At 35.8% G+C, this 23,933-nt stretch overlaps 1 protein-coding gene across 1 annotated transcript in view; it reads right to left on the reverse strand.

The window, feature by feature from the left end:
- The window catches only part of LOC121368919 (A disintegrin and metalloproteinase with thrombospondin motifs 9-like), a 129,710-nt gene that overhangs the window by 5,049 nt on the left and 100,728 nt on the right, over positions 1-23,933 (reverse strand). Inside the window, exons 29-32 of the mRNA XM_041493678.1 lie at positions 2,903-3,067; positions 2,102-2,263; positions 1,119-1,289; positions 110-301 (exon numbers count right to left, since the gene is read on the reverse strand). Coding sequence (XP_041349612.1) covers positions 110-301; positions 1,119-1,289; positions 2,102-2,263; positions 2,903-3,067 — 690 coding nt within the window. The remainder of the gene's footprint in view (positions 1-109; positions 302-1,118; positions 1,290-2,101; positions 2,264-2,902; positions 3,068-23,933) is intronic.

Raw genomic sequence — 23,933 nt, forward strand, 5'->3', positions numbered from 1 at the left:
ACAAGGGACATACTATTTTGCACCCTCAGATTGAATTTAGGGGCATACAGAGGTGCAATTATGATCATGCCCCTCATAAATGACAGTCTCCCTATGTACAATGACTCACATCTCCCCAGGGTCCGACCCTCCAGTGGAAGTGTGCTCCACAGTCGCCATAGTTACAGTATCGGAACTCCGGGGGTCTCTCCTCCCTGCGACAGCTGTACGGAGCTTCTCCGGGTAGAATCCAGCCTTCGCGGGTCACCGACTGACAGATGACCCTTCGACTCTGCTGACCTTCACCACAGGTAGCAGAGCACTGGAACAGAACAAAGAGTTGAATAAGATATTGGACAAAACAAAGAGATGAATAAGATACTGGAACAAAACAAAGAGTTGAATAAGATACTGGAACAGAACAAAGAGTTGAATAAGATATTGGACAAAACAAAGAGTTGAATAAGATACTGGAACAAAACAAAGAGTTGAATAAGATATTGGACAAAACAAAGAGTTGAAGAGATTATCACTGTGTCAGCTAGCCATACCAGGCTGAAAACATTCACTGTTTATGTTTTACTAAATATACTGATCTCCACTGAAAATGCATCAGTGTCGTATTTATCACATTTATCTGATTTTTTGTATTTATAACTGGATGTATTCTTGTAAGCAATAACCAATCCAAAAATTGTATACAAGATTTCGAGTTGTTGTCTGTTTTATACTAACCTCACACATTTGATTGCAATAACCATTAAACATTGGGTTGTGCATTTTCAAAGGAGTTCAGTATATATAAATTTTTAAAATGCTCGCCATTACCCAAAACAAGTGAATGTTGCATACAAGTAGTCTAACTGTATAATAGTCCAGTTTTTGTTAAAATATACCTTATAAAAAGCAAAAACCTAAATTAAATAATACAGCATACACTATCAAAAAACATGTGTAAAATAAATTATATATATTAGTATTCTTGCAGACATTATTGTATCTAGATGTCTGTATATAGTCTTGATGTCTGTATGGTTATGTTAAAAAAAAAGTTTAATAAATAAATAAATAAAAATAAGAAATATTTCACACATGATACAATGGGCAACACTGACAAACTGATTATGTTCAACATCTACCTCAGTCCACGGAGACGTGTTCCAGATATAGGGACAGGGAAACTCGCTGCATCGTCGTCGGATCTTCGGCTTGTTGTCGATGTCACACAGATGTGGAGACACCTCACTGCCATGGAGGTCAACACACGTCACAAACCTCTCCTTCTTGCCAAACCCACATGTCTTAGAACACTGCGTACAAACAAAAACAAAAACATTCAAAATTGTCTTTGGAATGTAATATATATCAATACCGCTCTCCCATTTATAAGTTGTGAAACCTTCTGTCTGCTACCAGACAATTCTCTATTTCACCAAGTACTGAAGTAAGACAAAAACGATGGAGACGTTCTGACAAATTGAGCTGGCCTGAAACCTTTTTACCATGTATTTCCATCATTTATTATGTATTTATAATCACAATATTAGTTTTAATCCATGTAAAAATGCACTGTGATTCATTTGGAACCCTATGTAGCTGTTTGGTCCAAGTGATATATTAATAAATAGTGCTAGCAAGATGTGAGCATTTGTATTTAAATCGGGCAAAAATCAGCCAGCACCATGTCTACCAACAAAAACAGGAGCCAGGCCTCCTATACTTGCCAGTTTACAACAAGACATAAAGAGTTAACTGGAGAGGGGTGAGATATAGCTCAGTGGTATAGTGCTCGTCTGAGGTGCGATAGATCACAGGATTGATCACCCTCAGTGGACTCGGGGTTTTTTCCCATCGTAACCAGTGGCCCATGATTTGTACAACAAAGGCTGTGTTAGGGGCACACACAGGTTCAATCACACCCGTGTACTGACTGGATTATGGAAGATATAAAGGATCCCTTGCTGCTTTATCAGTAAGAGTAACTTAGGGTTTCCTCCTCTTACATTGACCAACTGTCAAAATAACCAAATGTTAGACACCAAATAGCAATAGTTTATATAATGTGCTGAGGTGTTGTTAAACAAACATCTCTTCCTTGCTTTACAAGAAACTCGACACACACCTGAGACCAGGCGTCCGTCTTCCACAGGTACTTGCTGCATTTCTTCCTCACACACGGGCTAAACACTGGCGGCTTGTCATAGCTCAAACATTGGGCCGGTCCCTGGCGACTTTTACAATTGACAGCACGACGTTTAACACCCGTTCCACATGTCACTGAGCACTGCAAGAAACAGAGAGTGAGAGAGTGTAGATCATGAAGTTAACATATCCCTAAATTAATGTTAAGTGATGGTGCTCAGACTAAAATGTAATTAAGGATTGTCTGTTATTTCTTTTACGTTCATCGGGGTATGAATGAATAAAAAGGTTTGTGGATGATATTTTTTTCATACCCAGATGAATGTAAAAGAAATAACAGACAATATTTATAATTAAATTTGAATCATACTTGCTAATAACAACACTAAAACTTCATACTTTATTTTGGATTATTTTTGGTCCATAAACACTCAATAAGACAACTTGCCCATACAAAATGATGTCATCAGATATGACGTTCCCTGATGACATAATTTTTAAGTTCATCAAGAAATGAACAAACTCCCATTGTAATGGATGCAACGGAAATTTAATTGTGATGACATGAATGCAAATTACTTTCCTTTCATTTTGTTCTGGCTGACTCAGTTAGTAAATTGCAGGGATATCAAATGTTTGTATTCCAAAATATACACATATATGTATATTTATAAGTCTTATAATCTTTAAATACCTTTCAATACTTTTTCTCAGTATTGTTACTTATATTTAGTATGTTTTTCCTTTGTGATCTGTTAGAAAACAACAACGAGAAACATACCTTGCTCCACCTGCCTGTATGCCATCTAGGACAGTTTCCGCGGTAACATCGCTTGCTGTTTCTCGGTTTCTTTCTAGGACAGGAAGTTGATGGTTGTTCGTGACCATCAGGGTCAACACACAGGACCTCACGCCGCCGGTGACCTCTTCCACACGTCACAGAACACTGGAAAATAAATATATAGCTTAAAGATGTGTTTTTTAAAATTATTTAATCGTTTAGAACTGACCATCAACCACTTACCATCCACATTAACTTTCTTACAGTTGATCTTTGATATCGTTAAGCTATACTCACTATCTATGTTACACAAAAACACATATTACTCTTAGTGTCTGCATGAGTACTCGGGCATGGGCCGAGTCTAGCAAGTATTTGTTCAAGGAAGAGCATCTCATTTAATTATATTTTTACGTCATTTTGCCATATGCTTGCCGCCAGTAACATTATAGGGCTACAAGACAACAAAAGTTGAATGTGTGGAAGGGCTACGGAAAAACAAAAGTTGAATGTGTGGAAGGGCTACGGAAAAACAAAAGTTGAATGTGTGGAAGGGCTACGGAAAAACAAAATTTGAATGCGTGGAACTTGAATGTGTGGAAGGGCTATGGAAAAACAAAAGTTGAATGTGCGGAAGGGCTACGGAAAAACAAAAGTTGAATGTGCGGAAGGGCTACGGAAAAACAAAAGTTGAATGTGTGGAAGGGCTATGGAAAAACAAAATTTGAATGCGTGGAAGTTGAATGTGTAGAAGGGCTATGGAAAAACAAAAGTTGAATGTGTGGAAGGGCTATGGAAAAACAAAAGTTGAATGTGTGGAAGGGCTACAGAAAACAAAAGTTTAATGTGTGGAAGGGCTATGGAAAAACAAAAGTTGAATGTGTGGAAGGGCTATGGAAAAACAAAAGTTGAATGTGTGGAAGGGCTACGGAAAAACAAAAGTTGAATGTGTGGAAGGGCTACGGAAAAACAAAAGTTGAATGTGTGGAAGGGCTATGGAAAAACAAAAGTTGAAATGTGTGGAAGGGCTATGAAAAAACAAAAGTTGAATGCGTGGAAGGGCTACGGAAAAACAAAAGTTAAATGTGCGGAAGGGCTACGGAAAAACAAAAGTTAAATGTGCGGAAGGGCTATGGAAAAACAAAAGTTGAATGTGTGGAAGGGCTATGGAAAAACAAAAGTTGAATGTGTGGAAGGGCTATGGAAAAACAAAAGTTAAATGTGTGGAAGGGCTACAGAAAAACAAAAGTTGAATGTGTGGAAGGGCTATAGAAAAACAATACAATGACATGATTTGGCATCCATGTTCAGTACTGGAATTAAGATGCATAATGCTATTTTACTTTATTTCTTAGTCTCATTATCGGGTACTCGGGTACTCGGGTTGAGTTTGACGCACGAGTTCTCGAATGCAATATTTTGGACTTGTGGAGGCCCTAATTAGTCTCCATTTTAAAACCACGAAGCAGGTGCTATTTATTTTATTTGTTAATGTCAATCCCTGCAATTGCCCACAGCAATCAGCAATGCTGTAGACATTTTAATATCTATGGCAATTTTTTGGTGCGGCCATTTTGTTAATTTCAGAGGTTGTAATGTTGAATCAGAGGTTGTAGTGTTGAATGAGGGGTTGTAATGTTGAATCAGGGGTTGTAATGTTGAATCAGAGGTTGTAGTGTTGAATCAGGGGTTGTAATGTTGAATCAGGGGTTGTAATGTTGAATTGGAGGTTGTAGTGTTGAATCAGAGGTTGTAGTATTGAATCAAACATTGTAATGTTGAATCAGAGGTTGTAGTGTTGAATCAGAGGTTGTAATGTTGAATCAGAGGTTGCAGTGTTGAATCATTAGTGTTGAATCAGGGGTTGTAATGTTGAATCAGAGGTTGTAGTGTTGAATCAGGGGTTGTAATGTTGAATCGGAGGTTGTAATGTTGAATCAGAGGTTGTAATGTTGAAATGTTGAATCAGAGGTTGTAATGTTGAATTGGAGGTTGTAATGTTGAATGAGTAAATGTCATTAATTGTTTATTCAAATAACATGCAGTTATTTTTTTAAACAATTGTTTGTATTAATGTAAAAGAAAATTCTCTCATTCAGCTACTGAAGGAAAAAGCTAACCATAGAACTGGGATTCTCCTTTTGCTGTATATAGATAAGTAAACTATAAGAATTGACTATAATTTTTAACATTACGGAAGTGTGAATCATGGAACCATCTTACACACTTTTGCACAATGAATGGCTTCATGATAATGTGCTATGTTGTACAAACAGTCAGTAAATATATTTCATGATTCATATTCCATGAACGTCCAAAATTATCACTTCCAATTCTTAACACTGTTAAAAGTTATGTAACCCTCCCAAAAACACCAAAACACCAAAACACACACACACACAAAATTGTTGTTTCATGTATCACTATATAAGTAGTAATTACCTATATCTCACATTTATACTTGTTAAAAGTGAGATAAAAAGGGTGCAAGTACAAAAAGGTCTTGATAACTGGGTTTAATATATACAGTTTATAATATTATATAGGGTACAGTATATAAATACAACTCGCATACAAAAAAGACCAACAGTCGTACAAAATGACTGATTGACACACTGCCATGATAGTTAATGAATAAAAAGAAGTCATCACACACATACATGAAACAAAGAGAAAGAAAAAAGCAAAGAAAAAAGATGCCAGACAGATAAAAAGTAGTTTGAGAATCACAATTACTTCTGTAAATACAACCACCAACTGTTATGTTCTGGCTAATTTCCACAAATTCCACCGGCTGGCCAAATTCCAAGCTGGGTTTTTTAGGAAGAGTACAACATTACGCTGACTGGGACAGAATACGCACTGATCCACACCCATACTCGGTGGTTGTGTAGACTGTTCTAAATGGGGCCGATTCTGTGAGAACACCCCACTCAGCGCTTAGTGGTCAGACTGAGCCTACAGGTGCAAGCCATATATTTCAACAACACCGCTTCCTTCAACAAACACCGGTATCCGCACAACAATGGAAAATTCATGTGGATATTGTGGATAAAATGTCTAACACAATGAATTCCAGCATTGCAGTAATCAAAGACATTAGGCGTTATTCCCAAGCCAGCTGTTTGTAACTCTCTGATGGCATTTCTATATTACTGGGGCAGGAGATTTTATAAAACACACTATATATATATATATATATATATATATATATATATATATATATATATACATATGTTGTTGTTTTTTTATCAGAATTTTATTTATTTATTTATTTATTTTATTTTATTTTAATTTAATGTTATTTTGTTTTGTTTTGTTTTATTTTATTTAATGTTATTTATTATTGTATTTTATTTTGTTATTTATGTCATTTATGTTATGTTATGTTATGTTATGATATTTACTTTTATTTATTTATTTATTTATTTATTTATTTATTTACTAGTATTTATTTATTTAATTATATTTGTTTTATTTATTTAATTTATATATTATGTTAAAGTTACCACATAAAGGTATGAGTGGTATGCATTGTTAACTGCACACTCGTGATGTTTTGATTGACATTGGATATTCCTGAGTGCGAAAGCACATGGGTTTGTCTGCTGTCAATCAAAACATTGAAAGTGTGCAAATAACCATGCATACCACTGGTAAATTTATGTTGTAAATGACTTGTACCATGCTCCTAAGTTAATTTCCATGATGTGATAAGGAAGTTTGGCTCGGTGGGAGGTGAGGGTTTAAAAAATGTGCGGTTATAAAGATTTGTTGCACACTTTTGTCTATGGGGAAAACAGTCTGATCATGATGCAATTATTTATAAATTTAATACAAACTACGAGTAAAAGAGTAAATGGTGTAATATTCTTATAAAGCAATCTAATGACAGCTTTGATAACAAGTAATACAACAGTAGCTACTTAGAACCAAACATAGGTATGAACATTAGCAATTATCTCATTTTTACTATAATAATAATAATAATAATAGTAGTAGTAGTAGTTGTACTAATGAACAAAATCATGATTTTCACAAACATTCATTGCAATAGCGTTAAAGTGTCCAACATGAACATGCAACTTTAATTATGTACAGTGCAACTTGTCTACACCTGATGATGTGAGGGTGTCAACATTTATCCAGTTTAGAAAGAGGGATCCAATATCTCCAGGCAATGCATTTTGGTTACCATTTTACAAATACATTCTTATCAGAAAAAAGTCAGAAATCTTAATTCAAAATTCAGAAAATAATATATACTAAAACGCAAAAGAAACGCAGGTTCTCATTAAATTGGATATAAAATATTAAAAAAACAAAACGAAATGAAGATTTCAACATTTATTTTGGAGCTACACCAATTCGGCACACATTGGTGTTGGAAATTTTTGATTGAATTCCTTTTTGGCTATTGTTTCATGTCATAAAGTAGGGTGGGGGTCCATGTTAAAAATGTGAAAGAGACGACCTGTAGCATTGTCAAAGTCAGTATCGCGTGTGACCACCCTGGGCATTCAAACAGGCAGTGCAACGTCTCCTCATTGAGTTGACAAGCCATTGAAAGAATGCCTGAGGGAGTGAGTTCCATTCATGGACCAATGCTGCCTCCAGCGCCTGCATATTCTGAGGTGGACCGCGAGCCTGAAGGCGACGTCCGATTTCATCCCAGACGTGTTCGATAGGCGCCATGTCCGGTGATAAGGCTGGCCACGGCAACGTTGGGATGTTGTGCTGAGCCAGCAACACCTGTGTTGCCCTGGCAGTGTGCGGCCTGGCATTGTCTTGCTGCAGCAAGCGCACACGTGGGTGAGCGGCAAAGAAGGGAACGACGTGATTGTTGATGACGTCATTTTGGTACACGGCGGCATTAACGCGTTGTCTGAACACATGAAGTTGTGTTCTGTGGTTGAATGAGAACCCACCCCACACCATCACACTACCCCCGCCCCATCGGTCGGCCTGCAGAACGCAGCAGTCGGGTAACGTTCATGTCGACGTCGCCATACTCGGATTCGGCCATCAGCGTTGGAAACATTGTAACGGCTCTCATCAGTAAACAGAACTTGTTGCCACTGGCCACGTCGCCATCTTTGATGTTGTTGCGCCCACTGTTGACGTTGTTGGCGGTGCCGAGGGGTCAATATTGGTTAAGGACGGCGGTTACGGAGTCCTGCTGCCCTCAGACGGCGTCGGACGGTATCGGCGGACACTGGACCACGTGGACCACGCACCTGGTGAGCGGTGTTAGCTGCTGGCAGCATCCGATTCCTAAGGTGGGTCACCCGGATGTACCGGATGTACCGTCTAGGGCTGCGGTTGTCACCCTCGGGCGGCCGGTGCGTGGTCGATCGTTCACAGATCCAGTGATTTGGTGACGTTGAGAAAGGCGTGCGATTGTCGAAACATGACATCCCAATTGTCTGGCTACAGCAGTACGGGTCTGTCCGGCTTGCAACATCCCGATGGCCATCCCTCGCTGGAGTTGCGTCAGTCGCGGCATTTTTAAAATGTGATTCTGTTGTCTGTCACTACTCAAATTGAATTTATGCGATTAAATCCAGGTGTGTAGGCTTTATAAGCATTTCAATGAGTGTGTTTGCACTGGATTCATGATACGGATGATCCAGCACGTGCAAACAACGTGTTTTGAGAATTCGTGACGTCACACATAATGAAATTGACACGCAGGTGGGACTGCGGTGTGGGTGTGTGCCATGTCCTTTAACACAGTTGAGGTTCAATTCCACCAAAGATACTGCTTTACAAAGTGCAATTCTTTCGCATTTTCAGGACCTGCGTTTCTTTTGCGTTTTAGTATATGAAAGGACAACAATTTAACTTCAGGCAATGAAGGTTTCTACAATCATAATAAATGATGCACAATGTTAACTGAGTATGCTGTTTGTATTATGTATATGTATATATGTATGCCTATAAAAACGTAATTTTTTATTATTATAATTATGTAAGAGCAATCTTATGGTGAATTAGTTTATGGCCTACTAAGTTGATATATCCAATTTTTAAAAGCAATATATTGTTTAATTCAATGAACTTTTGTAATCAATGCCCTCTAGTTGTGTTGTTCAACAATACATACTTTAACTTTTAGTTGTCAAGGTATGTACCTTTTTGGTTTCCCATTAACTTTTGAGCCACTATAAACACCAATACATGACTAGAAACACATTACATTTGCCAAAATTTATAGAATATAAACAAAATGTTGTTACACATAATTTAATAGTCAAAATGCCGATGAAAATATATTACACTGCAAAATAACTAGGGTCAGTGTCTTTAAAAATTAACATCACAAATTTCTTTTCAAGAGTGTGAGGGAATTAAGTTGAAAAAATCACAGGTATATAAAAAGGGGTAGTGTGATGGTTGGCCAAAAATCAAGTTGTTAACCAGTCAATAAAACGTTCAGAAGCTTCAAACACTAATCTGACTCGTTTGAAGTATTTATCTCAGTTTTATCTGATTGCTGTTTTGGCACCACATACATTTCCTCTTTATGTTTATATTTACTAGTATTTGACATGTGAATATGAAAATAAATACTAACTGACAGATTTCTACATGTAGATACTAGCTAATCTTCCACAAGCAGTAGTTTATAGACACCAAATAGATAAATCAAATAATATGATAAGCCGGTTAATACTAGCTTCCACAAGAAGAATATCATATAATCACCACATAGATAAAACCAATCACACAATAAGATAAACAGTTAATACTAGTTTCCACAAGAAGAACATCATATAATCACCACACAGATAAAACAAACGAAATAGTAAGATAAGTCAGTAAATACTAGCTTCCAAAAGCTATATAAGATAAGCTGGTTAAAGAGAATGTCCTCAGTTTGCTCTCAATGTAAGCTATTCTGCCTAATAGGACATTTTTTACAACTCAAATTATATTTTCTTGTTTATAAAAATTAATATCTCTGTATATCCAATGTATTTCTGGTCGTCGTAATATTTATAGAAGCCAAAAATGGATTCTACCTCCCAATAATTTTGCTGGAACAAAAAAACTAAAAAAACTAAACAAACAAACAAATATATATAATATATATATATATATATATATATATATATATATATATATATATATATATATATATATATATATATATATATATATATATATATATATATATATACTCTTCAAAGAAAGAAACGCAAAACCACATTGTCGTAACATTTGGAGAATTGATTTAATTATTGAATGGTGAGTCCGATAATTACCAAATGTTGGAGGATTGTTCACAATTCACTCTAGTCCATTGTGAGTAAGTGATAGGACACACCACCAAGGTCAAGGTCATCTGGAGTCAATACCGGGTGTGGCCTCCGCGTGTGTTGACAACTGCCTGGCACCGCCTGCCCATTGAAGCAACCAGAGTACGGATGACGTCCCGGGGGATGGTGGCCCACTCGGCCTGCAAGGCTGCTGCCAGCTCGGGCAGGGTCTGGGGCTGTGGTTGTCGCTGTCGGAGGCGTCGGTCCAACTCGTCCCATAGATGCTCAATTGGGTTCAAATCCGGTGATATCGATGGCCAAGGAAGGACATTAATGTTGTTGTTCTGTAGGAAAGCCGTTGTGAGACGTGCTGTGTGAGGCCTGGCGTTGTCATGTTGGAACACTGCGTTGGCGTTGGCCATAACTGGAATGATGTGTGGCCGGAGGATCTGGTCAATGTAGCCCTATGCATTCAGGTTGCCCTGCACGTGGACCAGGTCAGTTCTGCCAGTGTGTGAGATGGCTGCCCACACCATGACACTACCCCCGCCGAATCTGTCCACTTCCTGCTCGCAGTTTGCCGCATAACGTTCACCACGACGCCTATACACGCGACATCTTCCATCATGACGTCGGAGCAGAAATCGGGACTCGTCACTGAACCACACCTGTCTCCATCGCAGTTGAGGCCATTGTCGATGAATCTGGCACCACTGCAGTCGGAGTCGACGGTGTTGTGGTGTTAAGATGACACCTCGAACTGGACGTCTGGCACGAATTCCTACCTCACGTAGGCGGTTCCGTACGGTCTGGTCGGATATCCTGCGCAAACCTGGTATTGCTGCGGCTGTGGAGGTGGCAGTAGTCAATCGTTCCCGAAGGTGGCGTACCCGGATGTAGCGGTCCTGCCCAGGGGGTAGTGACCCGTGGTCGACCGGATCTAGGGAGGTCACGTGTTTGATCCATGTTGCTGGTAACGGTCCCACAGTCTGGAGATGGTGCTTGGGGACACATGGAATGCCCTGGCAACGGCCGTTCTGGATTCGCCTGCGTCTAGTCGGCCGATGGCATGGTTTCTCTGCGGTTCACTGAGACGTGGCATGTCCTGGATTGTCAACTGTCGGCCAGATACAGAGGCCAGGCAAGCGAACACCCTGCACTTTTATACTGTCGGTGTTCATGTTGCACGTGCAGACAACGCACGTGCAGTGGTGACATGGTTTGCACGTGGCTGCGTTTTTTGCGAATATTCACATTTTGAAACTTTATTTTACAGTAGCTGCGTTTTATCGAATGTAACCGTGGGAATGTGTTTGGGACATGCAATGACCTTATATTCACAAAGCATGAACCGGTAGGAAACATAAAATCGGAGTTATAACCCATTTGTACCCTTTTGCGTTTCTTTTTTTGAAGAGTATATATATATATATTACACACAGTAAAGTACTCTTTATAACGAACCAGAAGGGACCATGATAGTTAGTTCTTTATAGTAGTAGTTCATTGTACACATTTGTACAAGTTGGTTATTAATGTATAGGGAGATAAAACAGGACTTTACAATTGCTTCATTCTATGCAATAGTTCATTCTAAGTATGTTCATTATAAGTGTACTCTACTATATATATATATCAAAATATATCATTATGAAATTTGAACTACTACAAATATTAAGAAACCATAAACACTGACTTTCTAAATAAGAAATTGTATTTAATACATAATTTTAGTTGTTAAAAAGACTCTGTTAGTCAGAAACATATTGAAGTGGCAGAAAACACATGATTGTGCCTTTAAGAAATTACACACATAGATCTATGTTTTATTCTATGATATTTATCTTAGATTATGTGCACCATGCTGTCCAGGCTTATTTCAACTGAAGGTATAGCAACTTGTGTAGTCAGAACTTCGGTTTGCCACAGATCTCTGCAGTATCTACTTCAAGATGTGTGGAGGGTGTGGTCACCTGTTGCAAGGTTCCTGTGAAGAGTCTCTGGCTGCTGGCTGCGTGATAACGTTGTTGAGATGATGTGATTAGAAACAGCCAGGTGTACATGCGGTAGCTGGTCTGACAGACACCAGCAGTGTACCGGCTGTATATCGTACCTCCCACAAACAGCAGACACATTCTCCACACACACACACTCTCGCTTAGACTTGATTCAAGGAACAACCAACTACCTGAATCATCCCTTCATTTTAATCAATTCTGTTTAATTATTTGCTAAAATTTCACATAACTTTTGTTATTATAAGTATATATGTAAATTGATTTGAAATTTAGTTTAAAAAAGATTTAAATTTAAATATATTTTTTTTAAATGGCAAGAATATAACTTTTTTTTTTATGGAAAGTCTAGGTTATATTATAGTAAATGTTCAGTAGGTATGTCAGTGTCTGATAGGTTGACACCCACCTCACCACTTCTTTCAGCACTGACCAATGACTGCTGAGCTGTGCCCAACCCCCCAATTTGCATACAACCAATCGCAGAAAAGCATCAGTCATTATCCCATGCTTAACAGTACTTTTATGGAAATGAATAATAAATTCTAATTACATATGGATATGATATTGCAGGGTCAAAGGTCATCCTAATGAACTTTTAAAAAAAAGTGGTGAGAGGTAGGAGGTGGCCTGATATTGGCAACCTCCCACCTCGAGATAGTGGAAACAGGCAGGCAGTATACATCAGACAGTCTGTCACAACGGGAACACTTGTTTTACATTTGCTAGCCACATTAAGACTACCAGACGCAGCTGGGAGCTTATCCACTGGATCTTGGCAAGAAATCTGGCATTGCTAAATGAAACATTAACATCAAGGTACACCACTGACCTAAGTGACTTAGTTATACCGGCAGGCACGGCCATAAAACTACAACTGCTGACAAAACGTTAACAGATTATACATCAAATCCACCAAGGTTTGATTCAGCACTTAATAAAAATGATAACAAATGTTTAAGATTAACAAAGATGTGTTATAAATAAAATACAATTGTTGATATCAATATATAATATATAGTATATGGTTTTAAAAAAAGTAATTGTATACTGTTACAAATATAATTAAAAGTAATTGGTGTTTTTAAAAGACATTTTGAATTTGAAATAGTTTCTTCGTAACATTGTTTAATATATAAAACCACATAATTAAATGTCCAAGTATCAAACAAGTGGTTTCCAAATGTTGAAATATTGATGGGAAATGTGTGAATTAAAAAATTAAACTAATTATTAATGGCCATATTGTGTCATCATGTGGTGGGCGGTGGGCAAGGGCAATCACAATAGAAATACTCTTTGTATATTAAAGCATAAAATGTAAGTAAAAATTCTGGTTTGGAATTTTAAAAACTCATTTGTAAACAAACCAAACCACAAAAAATTATAACATCTATATACATGAAACAAAACAGTTGATATAAATGAAATACACATAACTTATTAATACATGAACATGTCAGTAGCCATTCAACAATTACTTAACACAAAATCATCTGTCACTGAACAAACCCATAATAACTGTCTTATAATCATTTTGCATAACAAAGACATTGGGTGGAATTTACAAAGCCTGTTTAGGTCTTGGTATATTCAGCCCATATTGTTTAGAAAACATCACACAAGTCTTAAGCCATCCCCTATAATGATTTCTAATATGCAACTCATGTCACTTCCTTCCCCTAGATGCACTTCTGTTCATTGGAAGGAATAATATAGGTGTTTGAAACTGGCTCCCTTCCTCCCCCATCTCTCTCCATCTCTCTCTCTTCTCCATCTCTATTTCTGTCTGTCTGTCTGTCTCTGTCTCTCTCTGTCTGTCTATCTCTCTCTCTCTCTGTCTGTCTGTTCTGTCTGTCTGTCTCTCCTCTCTTCCTATCTTTCTCTCTCTCTTTTTCACTCTCTTCTAACTTTTTTCTTTTTTTTCTTTTTCTTGCTCACTCACTTTTTGTTCCCAAGTGTTGAATTTACCATGTCATTATGTTAGACAACAAAACAACAGATTAAAAAATGCTGAGGTGTCGTTAAACAACTATTCCTATAATTTCCCTCCCTCCAAGAGAATTATGTAATTGTTAAAAGGCCCTTTACATAAATATCCAAAACATCTTTGTAAATATCAACAAGTAATTACAGCTCGTTAATACTTTATTATATTAAATTGAAATATCCGCAGCTCACTCCACACCTCAAAATTCCACACAAATCCCCCCCCCCCCCCCTGCAAAAAAAAATCCCAACCCAGTATTGCTTAAAGTTCTAGTGTAAAAAATATATAAATAAGAGGATGTATTCAAGTATAAATCATGTTTTAGAATAATTATAATATCATTTATTATATATACATGTATTATATTTGTTTTTAAATGCTAGCTTGCATAGGCATATTGGCTCTCATTTCTGTTGGAGGAAGGCTGACTTTTGCCTGAATTTAACAAAAATGCCCAGTAACAACATTTATTCATATCAGCATTATTACCAAACTTGACATCCAATAGTCGATGATTAATAAATCAATGTGCTCTAGTGGTGTCATTAAACAAAACAAACCTTTAAACTTTATTACCAGACAGCGATATATTTTTACATGGAGTACAACTAAAATTATGAGTAGAAAAAATGGAAATACATGGTGAAAACATTTCAGGCCAGCTCATTTTGCCAGAATGCTGAATTTGAAGATTTTTTCCAACACTGGGTTAAGAAAAGGAGGAGGGGGTAACGACCGCCTATGTTGTGTGCTTATGCTAGCTTGTAATCATAACAAATGTATAGGATTATCCATGTACCACTTGTTCAACAAGCAGAGTATGAAAATAGTTCTACCACCACTAAGCACATAATCTGTTGCATCATCACCGTGTTATGCAGACATAAATAAAACAATCGGGTTTTTTTACCCTCAGATTTCCCAGGTATGTAATAACATTAAGTCATCCTGCTGTAAATATTTACATTCTTCGCGAAACTGGCTTGGTTACAGAATACAGTAAATCTTCTCATTTCTGAACTCGGTACAAATTTTGTTATTATAGAGAATAACTTTTAAAACAACAGGCTGTACAGCAATTACGTAACATTCCAGGGGAAAGGTAGTTGCAGGATGTTTTGAGGGACTGGGGTGGGGATGGGGGGGGGGGGGGAGAGGGTTGTTAAGAGTTATGTAATGTTTTCAAAATAAACCATAATTTTTTGTCATAAAGTAAATGCACTCAGTCATGTCCAATTTGTTCTGTTACAGATATATACTTTATTGTAATCTAGTATTTATTACAAAACATAGAAAACCAAAATACAAACTGGCATCCTAATAAAGTTGGTCAAATTACATCACAGAAGGTGAGAAGGGATTATAAGAGCATTATGTAATTTTAGAGAATTTTTAACATTAAAACATGAGGGTTAAAAAACAGTTAAATTTTGTGTTACAGAATTGTTGAGCAGCACTAGAAATCTCTCAAATACATTACGTTTCACTGAAATAAATTCAAAATTTTAAAATGAGTTGTAGTTTATTTTAAACAAGCAAAAAACCCTTTAGACAAATTTGTATGTTTTTAATATTTTTCAAAATATATGTATGTGTTATATTTTATGTTTTATACATGTACTGCCCCACTCACTATTACGGCGTGATCAACCCCAGAACAAATAAAATATTTTGAATTTGAACTGAATTTGAATATTTTTCAAAAAAACTATTTTTTGGATTCTACTACACCAATTCAAATGAAAGTTATTGATGAAAATACTTTCGGCAATCCTGTACATGTACGGAAAATAAAGGAAAAAACAATATATTTACATCAACAATAATTGTCTGTATCTGAACAAATAAATAAAGTACTCCTGTTACCAAGTGCAGGAATATGACACCCATGTAGAAATAAAAACTGAAATGATTGTTTTAAAAGCTGAAAACCATAGTTATGTAAAGGTGATTTTTTTGAATTCAGATCAAACTCAGTATAAATTGTGAAAATTATTTTATAAAAAACAAATAGCTAAAATCAGATTTTAGAAAAGCTACAAAATCCCATCCCTACAAGTCTTAGTTTGATACAACTTAACAAGGAACTAGCACCATGTGATGTATGAAGACACATGACCTAATCTTTGACCAGGGATTGGCTCTAGTTAAAGAGCAGTAAAGGCATTGACCTGTGACGACATCACTTCCTGTTGACATGGGAGACAACCAGGCAAACTTGACAGTTTGGGGGTCTTGGAAAGCTGGTGGTAATTACTGACACATAATGAACATGTGTGTCTGCATGCTTCTCCTAGAGACTGTTAACATGGGAGACAACCAGGCAAACCTGACAGTTTGGGGGTGTTGGAAAGCTGGTGGTAATTACTGACACATAATGAACACGTGTGTCTGCATGCTTCTCCTAGAGACTGTTAACATGGGAGACAACCAGGCAAACTTGACAGTTTGGGGGTGTTGGAAAGCTGGTGGTAATTACTGACACATAATGAACACGTGTGTCTGCATGCTTCTCCTAGAGACTGTTAACATGGGAGACAACCAGGCAAACTTGACAGTTTGGGGGTGTTGGAAAGCTGGTGGTAATTACTGACACATAATGAACACGTGTGTCTGCATGCTTCTCCTAGAGACTGTTAACATAGGAGACAACCAGGCAAACTTGACAGTTTGGGGGTGTTGGAAAGCTGGTGGTAATTACTGACACATAATGAACACGTGTGTGTCTGCATGCTTCTCCTAGAGACTGTTAACATGGGAGACAACCAGGGAAACTTGACAGTTTGGGGGTGTTGGAAAGCTGGTGGTAATTACTGACACATAATGAACACGTGTGTGTGTCTGCATGCTTCTCCTAGAGACTGTTAACATGTTAAAGGTGCAGACCCTAATTTTAAGCCATAAAAAATGGACTCTTAAGTTTAGTTAATATACAAATCTGCAACTCATTTGGATAAAGTTACAACAGAGTGAAAGAAGAGTCCGTGACGCTGAAACCAGGAAATATCTTTAAAAATAGACTAGAACTCAAATCAGTAACTGCTACTTCTCAGACACACTTGCGTTTTAAAAAATATGAAAAATGCATGTTTTGGTATTAGAAACACCAGGATGACCAGAAACACTTCAGTTCTATGAAAACGATAATCTAAACAGCTCTAGTAGTCAAAAATATGCTGTAGTGTTTAAAAACTAGGGTCCGTCCTTTTAACTAGAATTACATGTATGTGGAATTAAATGTCCCACCTACCATAAATGTATCTGATGTCATTCACAGTTGCATCCATAAATGTTTATGTCAATGCATGTTAAAAAACCAAATACTTAATTTTGTTTTATTAAAAACATTTAATTTAATAAATTTTCTTTAAAAGAAAACCAAAAACATGCATTGAGATGAACATTCATAGATGCAATTATAAACAAAATTTAATTTATTTATGACTTATAGTCTGTGAGAAATGGATCAAAACATAAAAACCTAACACTGAGCTAAATGCTGCAGCAATTTAATTATATATTAAAATTATTATTATTTTATATATATATATATATATATACATTGAAATTGAATGCACTTTTATCATATAAGCTACTCCATCTCATAAAGCAGCTAGAGATTTTTGTATAAGCACTTTCTCACAGACAGGACAGTACAAACCATGACCATGACATTGGCTGGGTTGGAAAAAAAACCATAAGTCCATTAAGGGTAGTCGATCCTGTGAACCATCAGGTGAATGCCCGACCACTGAGCTAAATCCAAACCCCACCAGATCTACTGATGGTAATTGAGCTTAGCTCAATATGAAGTTCTACTCATAATTATAATCTACTGATGGTGATTGAACTCAACTGAATATGAAGTTCTACTCATAATTATAATCTACTGATGGTAATTGAACTCAACTGAATATGAAGTTCTACTCATATAATTCTCATCTACTGATGGTAATTGACCTCAACTGAATATGCAGTTCTACTCACATAATTCTAATTTACTCATTTGTAATTGAGCTTAGCTTAATGTGCAGTTCTACTCATAATTCTGATCTACTGATGGTAATTGATTTCAGCTCAATATGTAGTTCTACTCATAATTCTGATCTACTGATGGTAATTGGCATGAGGACCTCTTGTATCTGAGTTTAATGTTCTACCATGGATTTAAATCTCTGCGGAGTGCTGTGGGTTCAGTTACAATGCAGAAAGGTGTGTGGCATTCAGCAGGTGCACCCACAGTACCACATCACTGACATGCTGCAGACCTGTAGGTTGCTGAAGCATTCTACAAGATAAACTGGGGAACGCCAACACTGCAAGTTGTTATCAGATGCAGACAAATTACCTTGGTGCACACCTGTCAACAAATGGGGCGGCATGCAGGTCAGTGGTAGAGTGCTCGTCTGAGGTGTGTTGGGTTGCAGGATTGATTGATCTTGATAAAAACAAGGGGTTTTATACCGTTCTAGTACTGCACAATCTAGTATGTATGGTCCAGTCTACGGGAAAATGAGTATAAAAGATCCCAGTCCCAAGAAAAAATCTTGCGTCCATCTATAAATGTATTCCAGCATTAAACAAAGTAAGCATTCTGATAGCACTGTCAAAGCAATACATGTTTCCTTCCAGGCCCAACAAATTTTCTTATCGTCTATGTTCAGGGGTGATAACTGTTATAAATGGGAACAATATCATGAAAAGCAAATTTGATCTGTATCTTTACATGACAAAAAGCTATACAGAAAATTTCAGCTCAATATCTTGAGACATTGCAGAAAAATCTTTGAAAAATATGCGAGACAGACTGACATACAGATGGATGGACGGATGGATGGATGAACAGACATATGGAGACGAAACCTGTAGTCTCCTCCAGATGGACCCGTAGGAGACTAATAAATGTAATCACAACCTAACGAATAAATACTAGTACAACATGTATTTCACAGTATCCTAACTGCAAGCTATAACAAAAACTAGCATCGTGTATGAGACATGTTAATTCTTTCAGATCTTACTCCAACCAACCTGCCCTGAACATATCAAACTTGTTTGCACACCACGTGCCCTATACAGTCTTTACAATACAAATTCTATACCATGTTAAATATATCATATAGCACAGTGGTTTAAAAAACTATTTAATGCATGTACTAATGAGATTATCTGGAGTTTGTTGTTGTAGTAACAAGTTTCAGACTGAATGGGCCTTTCAAATGACTACATTAAATATTTAAAACAACAGAAGTTTTCTTTTATTTAATGACACCCCTAGAGCACATTGATTTATTAATCATTGGCTACTGGATGTCATACATTTGGTAATTTTGATATATAGTCTTAAAGAGGAAACCCACTACATTTTTCCATTAGTAAAAAGGGATCTTTTTATATGCACTATCCCAGATAGGATAGTACATACTACAGCGTTTGATATATCAGTCGTGGTGCACTGGCTAGAACGAGAAATAGCCCAATGGGCCCACTGACGGGGATTGATCCTAGACTGACCACGCAACAAGCAAGTGGGCTACGACATTAAATATTAAATATAAATTTCTTATTTACAATATCAGTGTTTTTATATGCAATACATTTCTGGTCGTTTTAATGTTTGTAAGCTCTCAAATTTTATTTTATTTCCTAATATGTTTGTTTTTTGGTACATACAAACTTATTTGTATATAAAATCCATTTTTAGCCAATACAAATATTAAACAACAAAAAACACACTGAATATACAGACACTGATATTATAAACAAGAAAATATATAAATTTAATTTAATTTAATATATTTTATCTTTTAAAAGGCTCTATCAATGAAATTGTTTTTATAATGGAAGCAATCTGTTTAAGATGCCATATTTGGTTTATACATTTTGGGTGTAAGAAGAAAATACAGTAAAAATCATGAAACTCAACAACTGTTAAAACACAATAAAATACAGTAAACATTACAAAAATGTTACAAAATTCAACAACTACCAAAACATACAAGAAAATACAGTAAACAATACAAAACTCAACAACTACCAATAGAGGCTAGAAATTACATCAAAATTCTTTGTGACAAATTGAAATACAATGTATAAAGAAAGAACAACAACCTTCGCCGATGATGCCATTTTGAAGTCAACAATATAACAATACGAAAATATACACAGTAATCATCTGAGAATCCCTGGGAAAGCGTACTGCTATAAAACATAGCAGACCATCATTTCAAAGATCATTGTACCACAAACACAGGCCTCATTTTTACATCAAATCCTACCAGAATCCATTTGGATTTCAATAACTTTATGATAATCAATTTGGATTCCAGTAACTTTATGAGAATCCATTTGGATTCCAGTAACTTTATGAGAATCCATTTGGATTCCAGTAACATTATGAGAATCCATTTGGATTCCAATAACATTATGAGAATCCATTTGGATTCCAGAAACTTAATAAGAATCCAATAAAAAAAAATTAATTTAGTTTTTACAATTTTTTAAGAGACTATTAATTCAGAATTTGATGTTATTAAATAATTTTGGACTGAATTTTTCAAAACCTTTTTTTTCTTAAACACTGGCAGTTTTAAAGCATTATAAATATATCTATAAGATAAAAACCGGCTTTGTAAATTTGGTCCATAATTATTAATTGGATTGGAAATTAATATATTTTTGAAAGACATACTGTCACAGACCAATGACCTATTTAATGATGCAACAAAATACAAATACATTTGACTGATCTCTAAAAATACTTTATTCAACCATCTACATAACCGCCATATTTCACTTATTAATGAACTTTAAAAAAATAATTGAATAATGGCTATGGTCCATAATTAAAAAACTAAACTTGCTGAGAGGGTTGGCATGGATGTTGCTCCATCCTGGTTCAGTTAGGTGATCAACTAGAGAGGCTTGGTATCCCAAAATTATTGTAATTTTCATTTACTATCCTTTTTTGGAGAAATAAGAGTCCTTAAATCTGTGACAATAGGCCTTTAATAGACGTTGCCTGAACATTAATATAACAATAGCTACTTTGTGAGATTTTCTTTTAAAGGTTGATGATGTTATGGAAATCTAATTGGATTCCAGTGGTTTTCATTGAATGGAACATTACAGGAATTGGATTCCCAAATTCCCAACAGAATATGAGTCCTGCAAATGCATGAAATACAAACTACCGGTGGCAAACCACAGCTTAACAGATGAACTTCAGATAACAATCAACCACGAGAATATTGCCTTATGTATACATATCAGACTATGAAAATAGTCACTGACTAATTGAATTACCATCTTTAAAAAAGGTTTATTAGTATTTACAGCTTGTGGTTGATATGGTAAACAAATGGCCATTAAAAAATTACCTTCTTTTAATAATGTTGGTATTATAGCAAGAAAATATAGTAAACTGATTAGGAAACATAATTTGTGTAGATGTAAAACGATAGTCTTTCTCTCCGCATGAACCAGTATCAAACAGCCTTTTAGTGCAATTAAACCTATTATGTGTAGTACTTTCAATTTGTACAAAGTGTTCTTCTGAAAGTATGATAATACATAAAATAATTTTTCCTAGTAGTTCAATTGCTGGATAGATCCCTGGTTGTCATTGGTGAAGAATAAGTGATCAGGTTACAGGCCAGCAGGAACTAGGAACAGGGCCTGTAGCTTCCTCACTTCAGGACCATAAGCATTATTTTTTTGTCTTTGAAACATCCCCAAAGTGTAACTAAAACATTACTATATCTGAGGCCATCTAAAGATAAAAAAGTTAAAGGACAAGTGCAGATGGTTTGGGCCCAAATGTCCTTCCTACGAGTCAGGAGCCTAAGTCACAAAGCTCCCTTAAGCTCTCTTAAAAATATTGCATTGAGATTTTTGCAAGTCTATTTGCACTGCACTGCACTACGAGATCACAAAATTGCTAAAAACTTCAGAGAATGAACCCCTGGTTAAATATACTAGGTGAGAGAAATTGAATAATTAACCATGGTTATTACAGAATTAGTGGAGCACCTATATGATGATGTTTTAATTACCTTAATGCATGTTTACCACTAACTTCACATCTGGAGTGTATCAACCTTCAAACATTCTAGTAGACCAGCGCTCCTGAACACCAGTGCTGAGGTTGCTCAAACCTGGTCTAGACACCAATGCCATACCAAGTGCATATAGTGCAAGGTTAGATTCCTGTCTGGGTCAACACACCTGACCCAGATAGAACTTGTACTCACCATATATGTGCCTGAGACATGTGCAGATGTGGACACATTCAATTATTATGGCTTTTGTCATTTCCTGAGTGTAGACTGAATGAAATCCTTAATCCAAACTCTTCAGTTTTAAATGTTGGTCCCTACTACAGAGTAACTGTACCCTGCATCACATGTTATCAAAGATACTATGATTTTAAATTCATTATCAAAGATGCCATGATTGGAAATTTGTTATTTAAGATCCTAGGATTTTAAATTCATTATCAAAGATGCTATGACTGTAAATTTGTTATCAAATATCTTATGATTATAAATTATTATTAAAGATGCTATGACTGTAAATTTGTTATCTAAGATCTTTTGATTATAAATTATTATCAAAGATGCTATGACTGTAAATTTGTTATCAAATATCTTATGATTATAAATTATTATCAAAGATGCTATGACTGTAAATTTGTTATCAAAGATTCCATTATTGTAAATTATGATTATAAATTTGTTATCAAATATCCTATGACTGTAAATTTGTTATCTCAGAGCCTATGATTTTAAATTTGTTATCAAAAGATACCATGATTGTAAATTTGTTATCTAAGATCCTATGATTTTAATTTGTTATCAAAGATGCCATGATTGTAAATTTGTTATGTAAGATCGTTATCTAAGATCCTATGATTTAAAATTTGTTATCAAAGATACCATGATTGTAAATTTGTTATCTAAGATATTTTGATTATAAATTCATTATCAAAGATGCTCTATAGAAGATCAATTATTGTAAATTTGTTATCAAAGATCATATGATTGTAAATTTGTTATAAAAAATGCTATGATTGTAAATTTGTTACAAAAAATCCTACAATTGCACATTTATTATCAAATATCCTACAAATGTAAATTTATTAAACATGCTATGATTATGCTAAAATTATAAATTTATTAATAAAATTGTTATGCTGTACATTTGTGATTAAAGATGCTATAAATGTATATATATTATTAAGAATATTAAGATATAATTTTAATATCAATGATCATAGATGGTATAACTGTAAATGATTAATTTATTATCAATGATGATATTATATATTTATGTCAATAAATTAATCAATAATTAAAGTCATTCTTGTATACAGACATGCTCCTCTAAGCACCTGGGCCCCGTTCCACGAAGCAATCTTAGCCCTAAGATCAACTTAAGTGCATAGGGTAGCTATGCGCCTAAGATAATATTAGGGCTAAGGTCACTTTGTGGAATCGGGCCCTGATACATTCTTTGGTTTTGTTCTAACTGTATGGACATTTCACTAATAATAATATGGCCTTGACCGCTGGGTGTACTGTTGTCTAACGCGTTGAGATCTGTATGTACGAGGATACTCAGTCTGTTGTGGTTTATACCTCTCACTCGGTGAGTCATTACGCCGGTAATACCGAGACAACCGCTGCTGCCTCTGTATCCTACCAACATGTGCATACCACAACCTAGAACGCTGCTGTTGCTGTAGCTGTTGCTGATAATATGGA

This window comes from Gigantopelta aegis, chromosome 3 (assembly GCF_016097555.1).
Source record: "Gigantopelta aegis isolate Gae_Host chromosome 3, Gae_host_genome, whole genome shotgun sequence".
NCBI lineage: Eukaryota > Metazoa > Mollusca > Gastropoda > Neomphalida > Peltospiridae > Gigantopelta > Gigantopelta aegis.